Source organism: Zingiber officinale, chromosome 10A (assembly GCF_018446385.1).
Source record: "Zingiber officinale cultivar Zhangliang chromosome 10A, Zo_v1.1, whole genome shotgun sequence".
NCBI lineage: Eukaryota > Viridiplantae > Streptophyta > Magnoliopsida > Zingiberales > Zingiberaceae > Zingiber > Zingiber officinale.
In genome coordinates, this window is record NC_056004.1 from 84,507,927 (window position 1) to 84,527,072 (window position 19,146).

The window sequence follows — 19,146 nt, forward strand, 5'->3', positions numbered from 1 at the left end:
GTTGTTACACAGATAAAATTTATCTAGAATTAATTTCAACTCTTTATTTTCTTTTTCTAGTATGCAACAGTCTTTAGTTAATAACTTTACAAATTTGAACATTTGGTCAGGTGGTAGAGACCGTACCTGACTTATCTTGTCGCCTTCTGATGCTCCCCCTGTTGATCTGCTTTCTTCCGAAGACTCTCCCCCTTCATCGACGCTCATCTGAGATGAGCTTTCTGTGTCCTTGAGAAGGAATTCGGCTATAAGGGTTGTCCCGACAATTTCTTCGGTCTCAGATTCTTCTGACGACGATTCAGTGTCCATCGAGGAGTCGGATTCAGCTTCAATCGGTTCTTCGTGGAGCTTCAAGAACTTTTTCCAGAGTTCTTTTGCACTTTGGTAGTTGTCGATTCTGTCGAGAACCTCCATCGGTAGTACACTTATGAGATGATATTCAGCCTTACGGTTTGACATGAAATCGTCGCGCTACTTTTTGGTCCAGAGGTGTTTTTCAATTTCTTCTCTATTCGCATTCTTTGGTACTTCATAACCATATTTCATTATTAGTAAAATACTAAAATCTATTTTAAGAAATATCTCCATTCGTCGCTTCCAAAACGTGAGCTCCCCCTCGAACGTTGGTGGATAGATGTTAGCTCTGACCATCTTGTTGCCAGTCATCGATTAGTCCTTCTGAGACGTCCTGACTCAAATACCACTTGTTGGACCCCGGTAGGCCGACTAGAAAGGGGGTTGAATAGCCCTGCACAATATAAAAACAAATACCCTTCTCGGACTTTTAAAAGAGCATTTGCATAAATTGAAATAAAGAAATAAGCTAAAAGAAGAGACTCACAGCTTTTACTTGGTTACAATCGGGGAGGTTGTTAATCCAAGGAAGTTAATGTAGTAACGATCTCCTTCAGGTGGAGAAGCCTCTTACAGCAGTGACAACACAGAAAATGGGAAGCTAAACTAATAATGAAGAGCGCACAAGTGTTGTATTACAAAATGCTTGTTGTTTTTTTAAAGCTTCTGGACTAAGGCTGTATTTATAGTCTTGGTCGAGGCGCCTGGAAGGGTTCCAGATGCCTGGAGTGGGATAAAATATTATCCCCGATGCAACGGTCAACATCCACGTCGAGTGGATGAAAACTCGGTTCTGGGCGCTCGGACCCTTAAAGTTAACCTCGTTGACTTTTTTGGTCTAGGCCCTCTGCTTCGGTTTAGCTCGCCTTAGTCCGGGTCTTCCACTCCGGCTCCGCTTGCTTAGGTGATTTGGGTCAACCGAAATAAGGCTCACCCGAGCCCAATTTCGACCTTCTCCTTGAGCAGGCTTCCGCTCCGGCTTCTCATCCCTCGAACGTTGCGTACGTTCTTCTTGACCACCAGTGTACTCTTTCGCAGTTCTTCCGTCCCTCGGATGCACCGAGCCCGTCGGCTCCCTTCCCGTGCCATCCTTTTCGTTAGCCGCATCTTCCGCTCGACTTCCTGTGCTCCTAAGCTCCTGCACACTTAGGCACAGAGTTCAAAAACCTAGAGGACCTAACTTAACTTATTTGATCACATCAAAACAATCTTGGGGTTCCAACAACAATGATTGTCGGGACATCACAACGTAAGGGTAAGTATAAAGTGAATACTCATCCAGTATACTTCTCTATAGCTGCAATTCAGTCTAACCTCTCCAGCGTATAGGCATGAGTCTAACATAACTAATCATATCCACAAAACACTGGTCAACCAATCTCATTAAGAGTATATCAATCATCCTAGTCATAATATCTCAACTAATTCCATAGTATCATCATATACATAATAACACAACAGAATCCAAATCAAGTAGTCCTAGATGCCAGTTTAAAGAAAAATAACCTAGTGGAATACTCCTATTACTCTACTAGAGTAAGATATCTATCGCATATAAGCAGGTATAGTTCAGCTAACATATATGCACTCATACAAGTATACAACTATACTATATTATCACTAACACATGATTACAAACTTGAGAGTATCACTATATGGTGTAAATGTCCGAGCATAAAACTATAACTATACTACGGTAATGGTCGACCAATACATGCATAGAAATAGGGAGACTATATAGATACCAAAATAGATCCAAATATGTAAGCTCAAGCCATAAAAGGTCAAGCTCAAGAACAATATAGAATGGATTTAAAGTAAACAAGTAGCTGTGACCTAATCAAGATATAACAATAAATAATCATGCACTAAGATCAAGGATCTAACTAAACAAGGCAAGAAGTACCCACCTTAAATATAGATCATGCCAATATAACTCCCACGTCGAGACGCTCATCTCAAATCAAAGTCCTCCGTTTCTTATTCTCCGACGGCAATACACGACTCCTCAGGTTCAACCATCCAACTAATCTCCATTATTACCTATTAAACAAAACAATATAGGAATAATGGTTTAAATTCTGTAAAACTGATTTCAAATTCTTAACGCATCTCCTCCTCATCAACCAATTGAAACAACCTACTACAGAAATGACCACAATTCTGTATAAATCCATTACTGAACGGATCCCACCTCAATTCTCACACGCACTCGTTCAATGAAGAGATTGAGTGCTACCGGGAGTAGAAAACCTCTGGTGTCACAATGCCTTGCTCTTCTCCCCAAAACTGAACCCCGTTGGCATTCTCAGGAGCACCAAGAACTGTTTCCCTCATTCCTGCTGCACCGTAATGATCTTAGAGAATGGATCTAACACAAATACAAGGATGTAACTCATGGTGTGGTGAAGAAGGAATTTCTATTATCAATAGGTGCAGAGGAGGAGGAGTAAGCTAAAGGCAAAGATCTAGGGCACAACAATGTGCCCCTTCCCATACTTGTAGAATGTTAGCTCGAGGTGATTGTTAGTGATCGGTTGGAGGGATCTAGGGCATGACGACTCCCTTATGGCCGACCACTGCAGAGTGGTCAATCTAGCCTCATACAAATGTCGTCAAGTGGGTGTTTAGTGGCACAATAAAATAGGGATAGCATCGATAATGATCGGTGGTTGCTGCCACTCGCGATCGTAGAGCTCGACAATAACCAATGCTAGGGCAAATCATCCCCAGTGATGAAGAGGTGTGGGAATGGTGGTCGATGGACAAAGAAGAAGAAGAAGGAGATGGCGATGAAGAGAGCAACGAATCTATCGACGGCAGTGGCTAAGGAGAAAGGAATCGAGAGTATAGGAATAGGGCTCGGGTGAAATAAGAGGAGTTTAATCAAACTTAGGGTTTAATAATCAAATCTTAACCTTAGTCTTAATCAACTCCCACTTTATTGATATTCCAAATATGTTTTCTCATACCCCAATAGATCTATCCCCTTAAAACATGTCATATGACCTCCGTTTAAATCCAAAGAATTTCTAAAAATTCTTGAATAATCCCAAAAGGTTATTTCTCCAATAAAATATTTTATTTATTTTGTCGTATCTTATATATTGGGTCACTCCTTGACCTATCTGGACTTCTACACCAGCTATTAGGTCCTCTAGACCTAGCTGAATTTTAGCCTGATGTCAGACCAGTCAAGTCTTGCACACTTAGTAGAAAGATTAGATCAACAACACACCTGACTTCAACAACACACATGAAACTCAAGTTTGATCATTGGTACCAACTGCATCAATAATCTTTCCTTTTTTGATATAATGACAATCTGGGTTAAAATTAGGAAAAATATGCAAACATATATAGTAGCAAAATTACTTTAAGAGAAATCTAACATAAAACATATAAGTTTTATTCTTTTGATCATTTTAAGGTTTAGTTTTTTAGAGTTTTATTTATTTTTCTTACTTAAACCCTAACTCCCTCCTTTGGCATTCATAAAAAAAATATGCATACAAGTGTACTAAAGAATGAAAATGTAAATACATAAGTAAGCATAGCAAGTAATAAATTCTCAAAGTAAGCATAAAAACTTGCAAGTTTATTGTTGTGAAGAGTTTATAATAAGAAAAAAATTGTAAAGTAATTTAAAAGGAATTTTGAAATTTACAAAAGGTTTTCAAAATTTTAAAAATTGAATTTTGCAAAACAAAATATTTTGAAAGCTAAATTTTACAAGAATTCAGTAACCCATTTTTAAGAGAAATTTCAAAACACTTGCTAAAAGTAATTGTTAAAGTATGATTTTGTAAAACAACTTTAAAAAGAGTTTTTCAAATTGTTTTTCTAATTTTTTTAAAAATAATTTTCAAACAGAATAACTTTTCAAAATATTTTATAAGTGATTTTCAAAGTAATTTTTTAAAAAAATTTCAAGGTGATAAAATAATTTTCAAAAGATTTTTCATCATGTTTTTACAACACATTTTCAAAAAAACTACCAAAAAGTTTTTAAAGTATTTTTCAAGACACTTTTCTTTTAACTTTTCAAAATAGACATTTGAAAAAATATAAGAATATTTTTCAAAGTAAACTTGGAAGGAAAGTTTGTAAAATATTTTTCACAAAGATTAATCAAAGTATTTTTTTAAAGTATAATTTTCAGTGCAACTTTTGAAATTAAGTTTTTTAAAACAAATTTTGGAAAAGAGTTTTTCAAACCAATTAAGTAAGTTAATTTTGAAAATATTTTTAAAATATTTTCAGAATAAAATAAAACTATTTTACAAGTCTTTTTCAAAGCAATTTTGAAGTATATATCTAAAACATTTTTGAAACAAAAAAATTTAATTAAGTTTCAAAGTATTTTTTATTTAAACTACACATTTGCAAAAAGTAGCATGAAGAAGAAACATTTTGAAATAAGACATTTTGATAGTATTTTTCAAATATCCCCCTGAATCTTATATTATTTTAAAAATAATATTTATCTAAAACTTATCCTTAAATGTCTAACCATTAGTTACTAACTAACTATCAGAAGATAGAAGTGTTCATTTAATTAGTTAAGTTAAGTAATAATGTCCAATTAGAAATTTACTGAAAAAGGACTACTTAACTTGATCAATATACTATCATATTTTTCGCCCAGACTTATGTTGATACATTGATATAAGTATCTGAAGTCAAGGCAAAAGGCCTAGGAATCTCACGCCATTCTAAGATTTTTTGAATACATAATCAAGGTAGACTTAGTGTATTTGTAAGATGCTCGTGATCTAGATCTATACGATCATGCTTTCTAGGAATTTTTCATAGACTAAGGTCAAAACTAATTTTGAAATACTAGGAAAATGAGAAAATTTTGAGAACATAAGTAATAAATTTTTCTAGAATTTTCAAATCACTTGAAAATTTATTTGATAATAAGAGTCCTAGTCTATTGTACACATTTCCAGTCATCTTCGTAAGTTATTAAATTCAGATTCTGGCAGTGTTTTAGTGAAGATATCAGCCAGATTTGACTTGGACTCAATATAGTTGAGTTCAATGTCTCCTTTGGCGACGTGATCTCTAATGAAGCGATGTTTGATTTCAATATGTTTGGCTCTTAAATGATGCACTGAATTCTTAGTTAGGTTAATTGAACTTACATTATCAAGAAGGATTTTTATATTTTTATATTCTAAGTTAAAGTCTTTTAATGTGTGAATCACCCATAACAATTATGCTACACACTCACTCATTGCTATGTACTCTGCTCCAATAGTAGATAAAACAATACAGTGTAATTTTCTACTAAACCAGCTGATACGTGATGGTCTAAGTAATTGGCATCCACCACTTACACTTTTACGATCTAGTTTACAGTCGACATAATCTGAGTTAGGGTAATATATCAGTTCAAAATTAAGTATTCTAGGGTACCAAATTCCCACATTTGTTATGCCTTTTAAATATATGAAATTTTTTTAACATTTGTTAGATGAGACTCTTTAGCATAGATTTTATATCTAACACACATACTAACTGTTGGTGTGGGAAACATCCGACGATCGAACCCAAGTTTTGATAATGGCAAAGGGATTCAAAGTTAGGATTCCTTGTTATCTAACGTGCTTAAATGAGATTTCAAGAAAGTCTTAACTGCGGTTAGGCAGGTGAAAATCCTAAGGGGTGGTAACCTTAGGTCTTAGGGGGTGGTAACCCTAGGTGAAGAAAAAATCCTAAGGGGGGTAACCTTAGGTCCTAGGGGGTGGTAACCCTAGGTGGAGAAAAACCCTAAGGGGCGGCAACCTTAGGTCTTAGGGGGCGGTAACCCTAGGTGGAGGAAAATCCTAAGGGGGGGTAACCTTAGGTCCTAGGGGGTGGTAACCCTAGGTGGAGAAAAACCCTAGGGGGCGGTAACCCTAGGTCCTAGGGGGTGGTAACCCTAGGCGAAATGTCCAGTCGGTCTGGAGGACCGGACTGACATCAGGTAATCTCTCCTGAGGGGAGTAGGTGAGGACGCGCTCCCCGGAAGAGGGAATAGTAGGCGTCAGCTCGACCTAGGGTTTCCGGTCGAAAATTCGAAGTCAGAACCAGACAGTCTGGAGACTGTCACTTACTACTTTTACTATATTTTATGTGTGCTAACTTTGTCTTGCAGGGTATGTGTGTGTTTGGTGAACTAACATGCTTTGCAGGGACAAATAAGCAAGGAAAGCCTCGGATAAACAATGTCTGAGGCGCCTCCATGGAGCTTGGAGGCGCCTAGGGTGCAGAATGCGAGCTGGCCACGAAGCAGTGCTAGAGGCGCCTCGGATGGAGCTAAATGCGCCTTGGACCAGAGCTTGGAGGCGCCTTGGAGTGGCTTGAAGGCGCCTTCAAGTGAATGAGTTGCGACCAGGTCCGTTCTGATCCACGCGGCTGACTCGGCTTGTTGGAGGCGCCTTGGATGGTGTTAGAGGCGCTTCCAGCAATGTATAAAAGGAGTGTTCGAGTAGCAGCATTCCTCATCAATTGCTAAGCGATCCTTCGACTATTGGCTACTTAAGAGACAACCTAGAAGTGCTGAAGCAACGCCCGACAACCAGAAGCCGCAATTATACTATTCTCTGTTGTCGGTATAAGATTACTATTGTTTTACTTGTATTGCATTTCTGTAAAACTTTTAACGATTATAGTTGTTGCCCAAAGTAAACGCTTAACGAGCATGGGCCTTGGAGTAGGAGTCGCCTTAGGCTCCGAAACAAGTAAATTCTTGGGTCGTTCTGTGTGATTGTTCTTCTGTTATTATTTCCGCTGCTTAAACTCTTGAATGATTTCCGAATTCGAAACGCGTGAAAGCCACGAGCGCTATTCACCCCCCCCCCTCTAGCGCTTCTCGATCCAACACTAACTACAAATAAGATATTAGGTCGACTTGCAGTTAAGTAAGAAGCTGCCTATGACACTCCTATAATATTTTAGATCTATTGGTTTGCCATTTAGATCGCTATCTAAAGTTGTGTTAGTTGTCATTGATGTTTTTATTTCTTTGGTATTTTTCATTCTAATTTTTTTAAGTAATTTTTTTGTGTATTTTTGTTGGTAAACATAATTTTCTTCATTTGTTTGTTTAATTTATAAACCTAAGAAATATGTTAGTTTACCTACTAGGGTCATTTCAAATTCTTGTTCTATTAAGGTTATAAATTCTTGCAAAAATTCAAAGTTTGTTGAACAAAAAATTATATCATCTATGTATACTAGGGCTATAAAAATATACAACTTAAGTGATTTTATAAACAAAGTTGGATCAATTCGACCTTAGCTGAATCCTTTAGAAATTAGATAGGATGTTAACCTTTCATACCAGGCCCTAGGTACTTGTTTAAGACCATATAAAACTTTCTTTAGTTTAAACACACGGTCAGGATAATCTAGATTCTCAAACTCAAGTGGTTGACCTACATAGACATCTTATTTTAGTAGCTCATTTAGGAAGGTAGATTTTACATCCATTTGATAAAGTTTAAATCTTTTATGGGCTGCATAGCTTAATAGCATTCTAATAGACTCAAGTTTGGCTACTGGAGTATAAGTTTCATCATAGTCAAAACCCTTTACTTGACTAAACCCTTTAACTACTAATCTAGCTTTATTTCTAAAAATTTTCTCATTTTCACTTAGTTTATTTCTAAAATCATTTTATGATTAGGTAATGATATTAAATCCCAAACCTCATTTCTCTCAAATTGGGCCAGTTTTTCTTATATGACAATAATCCAGTTTGGGTCTAGTAGGGATTCTTCTATTGTTTTGGGTTCAATATTAGAAATTAAAGATATTTAACTTATGTTTCTGAATGAGGATATCGTTAGGGATGACAATGGGTCGGGTTCGGGTTGGATTCTATATCCTCCATCCCCATACCCATTAAATGATCGGATATCTTCTATAGTTATTGTAGCACCTAAAATTCATCCACTATTTATAAGTTAAAATAATTAATAAGGAAGGGATTAATAATTCAATTAAGGTAGGGTAGTAAATATAAAAAAATTAATTAAATTGAATACACTCATATCATGATAAATTAATTTCATGAATAAAATTTAATTAACATATGCATGTGCAATCAATTTAATTATATACATGACATGGCTAAGGGAGTGCACGGATTAGAATTAGTATACATAGGATGATAAAATATTTAATTTGTGAATAAATATTTTGAATCATAAATAGATTTAATAAATATGGTAATGGATTATTTGATTCATGAGAAAAATAAAAGAATTAATTGACGAATATTTTGAGTCATAAATATATTTAATAAGTATGGTAATGAATTAGTTGATTTGGAAATAAATGGTTTAGTGGTTGGACCAAGTCATAGGTAACAATTATAAAAAAAAGAACCCTAAGAGAGGAAGAGGGTGAGATAGCCGTCGTTGGGAGAGAAGAGCCACCGGGTGTCGTGGAGTTTAGTCGCAAAAGAAAGAGGTACGTTCCTACCACCTTAGTTTAATAATTAATCTATTAAAATAGGTTGTTCAAAGGAGAGTTCTAGATTGATTGATTGTCGGAAGGAGATATAAGTTAGGGTATTTCGATTCTAATTTAAAAAGAAAAGTTATGCTTTGTTTCTTCTCCGCTATTGATCGTTTTTTTTAGTGCACTAAATAGATTATGTAGTATGTTGAAACTCTATTGTATCATGTTTATGTATTATTTTTCCTCGTTGTTTTATGCGTTAGTTAGAGCACGTAAAATACTTTGTTATTATTTATTTTATTTTAATTTTTTTTATGCACGTTCTGTTGTTCCCCGGGTATCTTCTGGAGTATGCAAACTGATCGTCGAGGCTAGTGTTCGACACTATCTCCGTAAACGATATTGCTCCGCTACGGTGCTTAACGGATTGTTGCAATTCGTTCCCAAGATACAACGACGACGAACGTCTCGGAATCGTAGCACTCCAACTTTCGAGACCAGCGAACCTTCTAGTAGACTTCTTGGACTCTTGAATGCACAAGATGAGATGAATGCTTGAGGAAGAGAAGAGAGGATTGAGTGAATTGAGTGAATTTTCCATCATCTGGAGGGTTCTATTTATACTGAATGAAGAGGTTGATTGTCTTTGGGTGAGTGGATGTGTTCCTTGGGCTGGATCGATCTAGATCATCCATTCTGAAGGGTTGTAACCCTTCACCAAGCCCACTTCAATCTCATCCATCAGATCTGAGGAGTTGTGACCCTCAGATCCCGCCTATTGTCATCGGCCATCGGATCTGGATCCATTGATTCGATGCTTCTCCTCAATGCTCCTCGCGATGATGCGTACGTGCGAAGTGCAAAGTGCGCCTACAAAGCGCCCATTGCGCACGTGCGCACGTGGCGGGTGGCGAGCTCACAGGTGCGAGCACCTGCTCGCCCTGGGCTAAGGGGTAATCTGTCCTTTTATTTTTGTGTTAACTCCATTAACATATCTTCATTAATAAGTAGAGAATACACATCGGGAATTTCCGATGTGGGACTATTCTCCCATGCACTTTATTAATGAATAATAAATGTTATTTTGGGCTGACTTTAAACATTAATTTCTCATTCACCCTTAATCGGTTTTGAGCAAATTAATAGTCTAAATCTATCTACGCGAATCGTAGATTTCAATTTTGAAGTCAATTACGACTTTCAACAATTGATGGCTTCCTTCCTCTAAATCGTTTTGGTCCATTTAAGGCCCCAATATCCAACAATCCCCTACATGAATGGAAATTAATGCAATGCTGCATGCTAACATTTTACAAGAGTCCAATAGATAAGTCACTGCATCGGGAGAGGTAGCTTGTGGCTTTGAACCTTCCGTAGTGAAATGCTATCGAGTATACTAGGCTGCGCAGTGAACGTGATGTCTTGAACTGCTCAGCTGTTGGTGTATACTGAGACAATAACACCCATACAGAGATCTATCTCACCTACTTTAGGTTCTCATGGTTGGTTCCGTTTCGGCCATGGATACCATCTTGGATTCATGAGTGTTTCATTGAAGCGGCCTGTCTTCACACTCACATAGGTGACACTTCTATCAAGAGTATCCTACCATACTCCACCTTATCAGGTATAGAAGTCACTAAAAGCATAAGCTTAACCTCACTACATGAGGTAGGACAACACAAATTCATCCTAGGATTGGGATAGAGATAAACTATCTAATGTGCTGGACCACAACTTCTGTAACTTCGTTGTCCCATTGAACCAAGATCTTGGGATCTCCAGTCAACAAGGTTGGGTTACCGCTACAGTCGTTTTTAGTTGTAGATTTTTAATCTCATTCCTCTTGATGAGCAGTATACTTGATCTCGACTCAACCCCTTCATTAGAGGATCTGCCAAATTATCTTTGGACTTAACATAGTTGATTGCAATCACTCCATTCGAGATCAACTGCCTAATGGTATTATGTCTACGACGTATATGTCGTGACTTCCCATTATACATATTACTCTGTGCCTTTCCAATCGCCGATTGACTATCACAATGGATTAGTACGGCAGCACAGGTTTTCACCAGCTAAGAATATCTTCCAAGAAATTCCGCAGCCATTCAGCTTCCTCAGCTGTTTTGTCTAGTGCTATAAACTCGGATTCCATAGTTGACCGAGCAATGCAAGTCTGCTTAATGGATTTCCAAGATACTGCTCCCCCACCGATCGTGAATACATATCCACTAGTGGATTTGGAGTCTTTTGTATCTGATATTCAATTAGCATCACAATATCCTTCCAACACAACGGGATATTTTCCATAAAGTAATCCATAGTTCATAGTATATTTCAAATATCTGAGAACTCGCATCAATGCTTTCCAATGGGTGTCGTTTGGATTACTCGTAAAACGACTCAGTTTGTTGACCGTACAGGCAATATCCGGACGTGTGCAGTTTGTGAGATACATCAAACTGCCTATTATCCGAGAATATTCCAACTGCGATATGGTCTCACCATGGTTTTTCGCTAAGTGTTGACTTAGATCCATAGGTGTTTTCACTGTAGAGAGATCGTACGCATTGAATTTTTTCAATACAGATTCTACATAATGGGATTGTGTTAAAACTATCCCTTCTGATGTCCTGAGAATTTTAATTCCCAATATAACATCTGCTTGACCCATATCTTTCATATCAAAATTTCTGGTCAACATTTTCTTTGTAGTCATGATTACATCATGATTACTGCCCATTATTAGCATATCGTCTACGTATAGATAGACAATTACATAGCCTTCAGGTGTATTTTTGACATAAATGCATTTGTCACATTCATTTATTCTGAATTCGTTTGACAGCATTACTTTGTCAAATTTTTCGTGCCATTGTTTAGGCGCTTGCTTAAGTCCGTACAACGACTTAACAAGTCGACACACCTTTTTCTCATTTCCAGGAGCCATGAACCCTTCGGGTTGCTCCATATAAATTTCTTCTTCCAACTCACCATTTAAGAACGCAGTCTTAACATCCATTTGATGTATTTCAAGGCTGCAATGGCTATTAGCACTCGTATGGACGTAATCCTTGTCACCGGTGAGTATGTATCGAAGTAATTAAGGCTTTCCTCTTGCTTGTACCCCTTGGCTACAAGTCTGGCCTTATACTTTTTAATTGATCCATCAGCTTTATACTTACGTTTTAGTATCCACTTACAACCTAATGGTTTATTACCAGAATGAAGGTCCACTAATTCTCAAGTATGATTATTCATGATAGACTCAATTTCACTATTGACAGCTTCTTTCCACATTGGAGCATCGGGTCTAGAGAGAGCTTCACTTAATGTTCTTGGTTCCATTTCTGACATGAAAGTCATGAAATCTGGCCCGAACGATTTCTCAACTCTAGCCCGTTTGCTACGACGTGGCTCTTCACTTTGATCGTCAATAGTCCTTTTATAACAGCTAAGTTCGGTAACGTCATTTTTGTTTGAACTTCCGTTGTTATCACTTTCAACGTTTCCCTTTTTATTTGGGAATACGTTTTCAAAGAATATCGCATTTCGAGATTCTATGGTTGTTCCCACATGTATATCAGGAATATCTGATTTGTGAACTAGGAAACGATATGCACTACTATTATGGGCATATCCGACAAATATCGCATCGAACGTTTTAGGTCCGATCTTTACTTGCTTTGGTTTAGGTACTTCGACCTTTGCCAAGCACCCCCACACTTTCAGGTATTTGTACGATGGCTCGCGACCTTTCCATAGTTCATATGGAGTTTTATCATTTTTCTTATGAGGGATTCTGTTGAGAATGTGATTTGCCGATAATATTGCTTCCCCCCACAAGTTTTGAGGTAAGCCTGAATTTATCAACAAGGCATTCATCATTTCTTTTAGTGTCCGATTTTTACGTTCGGCAACACCGTTTGATTGAGGTGAGTAAGGCGCCGTTGTTTGATGGATAATGCCAGATTCATCAAACGGTGCACCATATTCTCCACCTCTATCGCTTCGAATTATTTTAATTCGTTTGTCAAGTTGGTTTTCAACTTCTGTTTTATAGGTTCTGAACGCCTCTAGGGCTTCGTCTTTACTTCTTAAAAGAAAGACATAATAGAACTTTGTGCAGTCATCGATAAAAGTAATAAAATATTTTTTACCTCCTCTAGTTTGCACAAATTTCAAGTTACATAGATCACTATGTATTAACTCTAGAGGAGTTGTTGTCCTTTCCACCGAATGAAAAGGTAGTTTCGTCATTTTCGCTTCCACGCACACTTCACATTTGTGTGTTCCGTCAACATTGACGTTTGGTAATAAATTTAATTTGACGAGACGTTTGAGAGTATTATTATTCACATGTCCGAGTCGATCATGCCATAAATTAAAACACTCAACAACATAGCTGGAAGCATTTATTTTATTACCATCAAAATTTCGGAGTACAGGCATTACAACCATTTTGAATAGACCCTTTTCTAGGTACCCCTTTCCTACGAAGACACCATTCTTCGTAAGTACAAAGTTGTCTGACTGGAACACTAGCTTAAATCCGGCCTTGACCAATGCCGCTCCAGAAACTAGGTTCTTACTGATGTCGGGAACATGGAGTACATCAATGAGTGTTAGCTCCTTTCCAAACGTCATCGTCAGAACAACCTTTCCGAGTCCAACAATTGGCGACGTCGTGGAATTACCCATATAGAGCTTCCTGCCATTTATTGGAGTATACTTGGAGAACATCGCTTTATCGGAACAGATATGACGAGTTGCTCCAGTATCAATGAACCACTGCTTCGGGTTGGTATCCACCAAGTTGGCTTCAAATACAACCGCAGTGAGATCCAAGTCCTCAAGAGAGGTTGCGACATGATTCGCAACATCCTTTGGCCCCTTGGTTGGCTTCTTTGGGCGTCTGCAGTCCTTTGATAGGTGTCCTGCCTTTCCACAGTTGTAGCAGGAGCCTTTGAACTTCTTTGCTTGAGCCTTCTTTTTGAACTGCTTCGGCTTTTTGGCGTTCGGCTCGACCAGGTTGGACATTTCGTCTATAGTCCGCTTGGTTCCTCTGGAGTCGGATAATTTTCGATTATCCTCCTCTATTCGTAGCCTCAGGATCACGTCTTGCAGCCCTATTTCCTTTTGCTTGTGCTTTAGGTAATTCTTGAAATCCTTCCATGACGGAGGCAGCTTCTCAATTACCGCAACAACTGCGAATGTCTCGTTCAGCTTCATGCCTTCGGCGTCCAGATCATGCAGTATTAATTGCATATCTTGGACTTGAGATGAGACGCTTTTTGAGTCCACCATCTTGAAATCCAGAAACTGACCGACGATGAATTTCTTCAATCCAGCATTTTCGGTCTTGTATTTCTTCTCAAGAGATTCCCACAAAGATTTCGCCGTCTCCAGAGAACAATATACGTTATATAACGTGCTGTCCAAGGCGTTGAGTATATAATTGCGGCACAGAAAATCTCCGTGAGACCACGCATCACTAGCAGCCTTACTACCTTCCATAGCGGCTGGCGTGTCTTCGTGCAAAAACCGTACAAGGTTTAGCGTTGTTAGATAAAACAGCATCTTCTGCTGCCATCTTTTGAAGTCGGTTCCGGTGAATTTCTCCGGCTTTTCTCCGTGCGGAATGGTTGTCGGAATGGCGGTCGTAACGGCCGTCGGAATGTCGTTGGTATCCATATCAGTTTGCACGAAATATCGTTTACGACTGTTGTTCCCCGGGTAGCTTCTGGAGTATGCAAACTGATCGTCGAGGCTAGTGTTCGACACTATCTCTGTAAACGATATTGCTCCGCTACGGTGCTTAACGGATTGTTGCAATTCGTTCCCAAGATACAACGACGACGAACGTCTCGGAATCGTAGCACTCCGACTTCCAAGACCAGCGAACCTTCTAGTAGACTTCTTGGACTCTTGAATGCATAAGATGAGATGAATGCTTGAGGAAGAGAAGAGAGGATTGAGTGAATTGAGTGAATTTTCCATCATCTGGAGGGTTCTATTTATACTGAATGAAGAGGTTGATTGTCCTTTGGGTGAGTGGATTCACCTGGAGCATAAATTTGAGGAGAAGTGCAAAGTGCGCCTACAAAGCACCCATTGTGCACGTGCGCACGTGGCGGGTGGCGGGCTCACGCCCTGGGCTAAGGGGTAATCTGTCCTTTTATTTTTGTGTTAACTCCATTAACACATCTTCATTAATAAGTAGAGAATACACATCGGGAATTTCCGATGTGGGACTATTCTCCCATTCACTTTATTAATGAATAATAAATGTTATTTTGGGCTGACTTTAAACATTAATTTCTCGTTCACCCTTAATCGGTTTTGAGCAAATTAATAGTCTAAATCTATCTACGCGAATCGTAGATTTCAATTTTGAAGTCAATTACGACTTTCAATAATTGATGGCTTCCTTCTTCTAAATCGTTTTGGTCCATTTAAGACTCCAATATCCAACACGTTCTATACTTTTTCGTCCAAGATATGTGAAATTAGTTTCATGGTTCAACGAAAGATCTCGTTCAATTAGGCTGCATGTTACTTTATTCTCTCACTACTAAATTTTATTTGAAGTAAAATTCTTAATGGTCTAGCATATATCTGTTAATTAAAATTCAACTAATTTTGTTTACGTCAAGTAAGTTTCTTAAAGTTTGCCCGGGGTGACTCATGACAAGTTAATTTTTCTTACTCATTGTTTTCATGCTAGATTCTCAAATTTTGGTTCTGCTCTTATCCATGAATAATACGAAATTCTTGTCCTTGTACAGTAAACCTCAAACTTCAATTTATAAATATATTATTTTACTGCTTTAATCTCACCTCTCAATATTCTTATATTAATACGTTAAATCAGAGTCTTTACTATTAGTCATTAGTTTATTTAATTTTCTACTTTGACATTAACCGGTCCACGAAAAACCCATTCATGACTTGCACATTTTTTTTATAAACTCTAAACACATCGATTATTGGGTTATGAGTAGCTATGTTTTTAATGACCATGTATGCTAGGAATTTATGAATATATTATATGTATGGTGTTAAGAAACATTTTCAAGGATGTGATTTGACTGTGGCCAATCTATATTATGTATGGGTTAAGTTATGAATCTGGGATCTACTCTCGAGGAGCTTACCAAATTTATGTATGGGTCAAATTATGAACCGGGGACCTAAGCCCGGGGAGTTTGCTCGATTATGTACGGGTCAACTTAGGAACCGGGGACCTACGCCCAGCGAGCTTGCCACATTATGGATAGTGGTTTCGTTCCGAGGTTCGGATCCCTATCAACCTAGCGCTAGGATAAATGTTTGATCAAACAGTTATGTTACGTGACCACTTTCATTGAACTGAACTCTACCAGAACTGTTACATTTATGTCATGAAAGTATTTAAGTTAATATTATTATTAGAATATTTTTCCTTATGTTTATGGTATGCAAGCTTTCGATCTACATCTTTTTTCTTTGTCTAACATAATTTAGTGGATCTGATTATTGGCTATTATGGTTTGAACGTACTGGGTCTTTAGACTCATTATACTGTTTTTTTTCAGGAGGCGGTACCGATGAGACAAGAGACTTTGACAATCAAGCAAGCTCAGAATGACGACAACACAACCCATGGACCCCCCTAGTTTATGTTTCCGCTTTTAATTGAAATGATGTAATAAAAGATTTAGTCCATTAAATTTTCTATAAGAACTACTAGTTGACTTAGTCGGCTTTCTCGGGATATTCATGTACTTTCTTTTTCCTATTATTAGAAACTAAATAAATAAATAAAAAAAGAAAAAAAAGATATATATATTAAATAGGAAGAGACATTTTGAATTAAAGTAGAATAAAGTCTTTACAGTTGGTATCAGAGCAAAGGTCCTGAAAGGGTTGTGCCTGCTGTCGTTTCTGGGAAGCTCGAGAAAATCAAAGCCTCAAGTCTATAAGTTCATACTTTGTATTTCAAATGTTGGTAGTTAAATGCTCTTCTTTTAAATACTAAATTAGGAAATTGATATGGTATTGCCTAAGTAGGATGGATTCAAATGTATGTTGGTTACGTGTTGTATTGGATTGTATACAGATATGCCTCCTAGACGTTACACCAATAGGACCCCAGAGATCCGAGAGGAGGAGAGACATGGGGAGGCACCACCCTCGTCACCTCCGCCGCCACCTCCACAGTCACTATCCAGTCACGAGCAGATGCTTGCAGGGATGAATCAATTCTTTGCACTATTTACTGGGCATGATGTTGAGTTAGGTCGTAAGGCAAAGCCGGAAGCGGTTTATGAGAGATTTCGTAAGATGGGTCCGAAGGACTTCTCAGGAACTATTGATCCTATGGTGGCAGAGAACTGGATCAAGTCCATCTAGGTCATCTTCCGATTCATGGCTTTGGAAGATGCTGATATGGTAAGGTGTGCTATATATCTTCTGAAGGATGATGCTTTGTTATGGTGGGAAGGAGCATCCCTATCCGTCGATCCAAATACACTTACTTGGGAGGGCTTCAAGGAGCTGTTCTACTCTAAATACTTCACCGAGGATATACGTTCAAAGTTGACTAAGGAATTCATGACATTAAGGCAGGGCGACCGTTCCATTGTTGAGTTTGTCCGAGAGTTTGATCGGGGGTGTTACTTTGTGCCCTTGATAGCTAATAATCCTAAAGAGAAACTGAGGCACTTCATTGATGGTTTGCGGCCTATCTTGCATCGTGATGTGAGGGTGGCAGACCCTAAGGAGTTTGCAGAGGCTGTGACCAGGGCCTTGAGGGCAGAGCAGGATCAGAGGGATATTGAAGTTAATAGGCAGGGCAAAGGACCATATCTGGTGCCTCACCAACAACCTCAACAACAGAATAAGAGGAAATTTATTGAGCCATCGAAAGTCAAGGGCCAGCAACCTCAGATGCGAGTTGCCCCAAAGTCTAACGATTATCCAGTATGCCCAAAGTGCCAGCGCAAACATCCAGGACCTTGCATGGTGGGATCAGGAAAGTGTTTAAGTGTGGGGCTACTGGACATATGATAAGGGATTGTTCTCAGAATAAATAACCCATTCCAGGAAGGGTATTTGTGATGCAAGCTGGGGAGGTAGATCCAGACACTACTCTCATTACAGGTATGCTTTAATTCAGTGTCCTATAATTGGAATAAGGTGCTAGGTTTGCATGTCTTAGTTTTGAAATAACAAATTTAAGCACAAAAATAAAAATAAAAAATTTCCTTTGGTTAGAAGTTAACTTTGATTCTGGAGTAATTAAAACTATGAGTTTAAGATCCTAATGTTCAGAATTAGGAAGTGTAGAGTGATATCTTTAATTGTTACAGGAAGAATCCTTATAGCAGGAGTAGCTACCAAAGCCTTGTTAGATTCAGGGGCTACTCATTCTTTTATATCAGACATTTTTGTGGACTATTTAGACATCAAAACGGCCAGGCTCGACGTGAGTTACTCTGTGACAGTTCCATCTGGGGAGGAGTTGTTAGCTACTTGTGTGGTCAGAGATCTTGGTCTTGAGTTGCAAGGTCATACTGTGCAAGCTGATCTCATTGTGCTACCAATGCCAGAGTTCGACATGATTCTGGGTATGGACTGGCTGATGGCGAATAGAGTAATAATTGACTTCCACTGGAGGTCGGTACTAATCCGACCAATAGGGATGGAGCAGTTTGCATTTGAGCCGGGTCGATGTCAGCAGTTTCCGCGAATGATATCTTGTATGCAGGCTAGGAAACTTCTACTCACGGGCAGCCAGGCATTCTTAGTGAGTATTATAGCGACCCCGGTAGTAGGTAGTCCATCATTGGAGGAGGTGGAAGTTGTTAGAGAATTCCCTAATGTTTTTCCCGACAATATTGTTGGTACCCCACCTGAGCGAGAAGTGGAGTTCTCTATTGAGCTTATGCCAGGTGCAATGCCAATCTCTAGGCACCATACCGACTAGCACCAACAGAGATGAAGGAATTAAAAGAACAAATCCAAGAATTACTAGATAAGGGTTTCATTCGCCCTAGTTACTCCCCATGGGGCGCACCAGTGCTGTTTGTCAAGAAAAAAGATGGTAGCATGAGGCTTTGTATAGACTACAGGGAATTAAACCGGGTGGCAGTTAAGAATAAATACCCACTGCCAAGAATTGAGGACCTATTTGATCAATTACAAGGAGCTACAATGTTCTCAAAGGTAGATCTTCGGTCAGGGTATCATCAAATAAGGGTGAAGGAAACTGATGTGCACAAGACAGCCTTCAGAACTCGATATGGGCATTATGAGTTTCTAGTGATGCCATTTGGGGTAACTAATGCA

General features: G+C 38.4%; 1 protein-coding gene across 1 annotated transcript; it reads left to right on the plus strand.

Moving 5' to 3' along the window:
* Nucleotides 1–17,223: 17,223 nt before the first annotated feature.
* LOC122026745 lies at nt 17,224–18,784 on the plus strand. The gene is made up of 3 exons (XM_042585467.1): nt 17,224–17,842; nt 17,902–17,958; nt 18,168–18,784. Exons 1-3 carry the CDS (start codon nt 17,224–17,226, stop codon nt 18,782–18,784), a joined length of 1,293 nt encoding a protein of 430 aa, XP_042441401.1.
* Nucleotides 18,785–19,146: the final 362 nt, after the last annotated feature.

What these genes read in the sequence shown, in the direction of transcription:
- LOC122026745 (XM_042585467.1), top strand. Translation starts at nt 17,224, where the DNA reads ATGGCTTTGGAAGATGCTGATATGGTAAGGTGTGCTATATATCTTCTG. An exon ending in GGGATCAGGAAAGTGTTTAA is followed by an intron (nt 17,843 to 17,901) that starts GTGTGGGGCTAC and finishes AACCCATTCCAG; the next exon opens with GAAGGGTATTTGTGATGCAA. An exon ending in AGACACTACTCTCATTACAG is followed by an intron (nt 17,959 to 18,167) that starts GTATGCTTTAAT and finishes TAATTGTTACAG; the next exon opens with GAAGAATCCTTATAGCAGGA.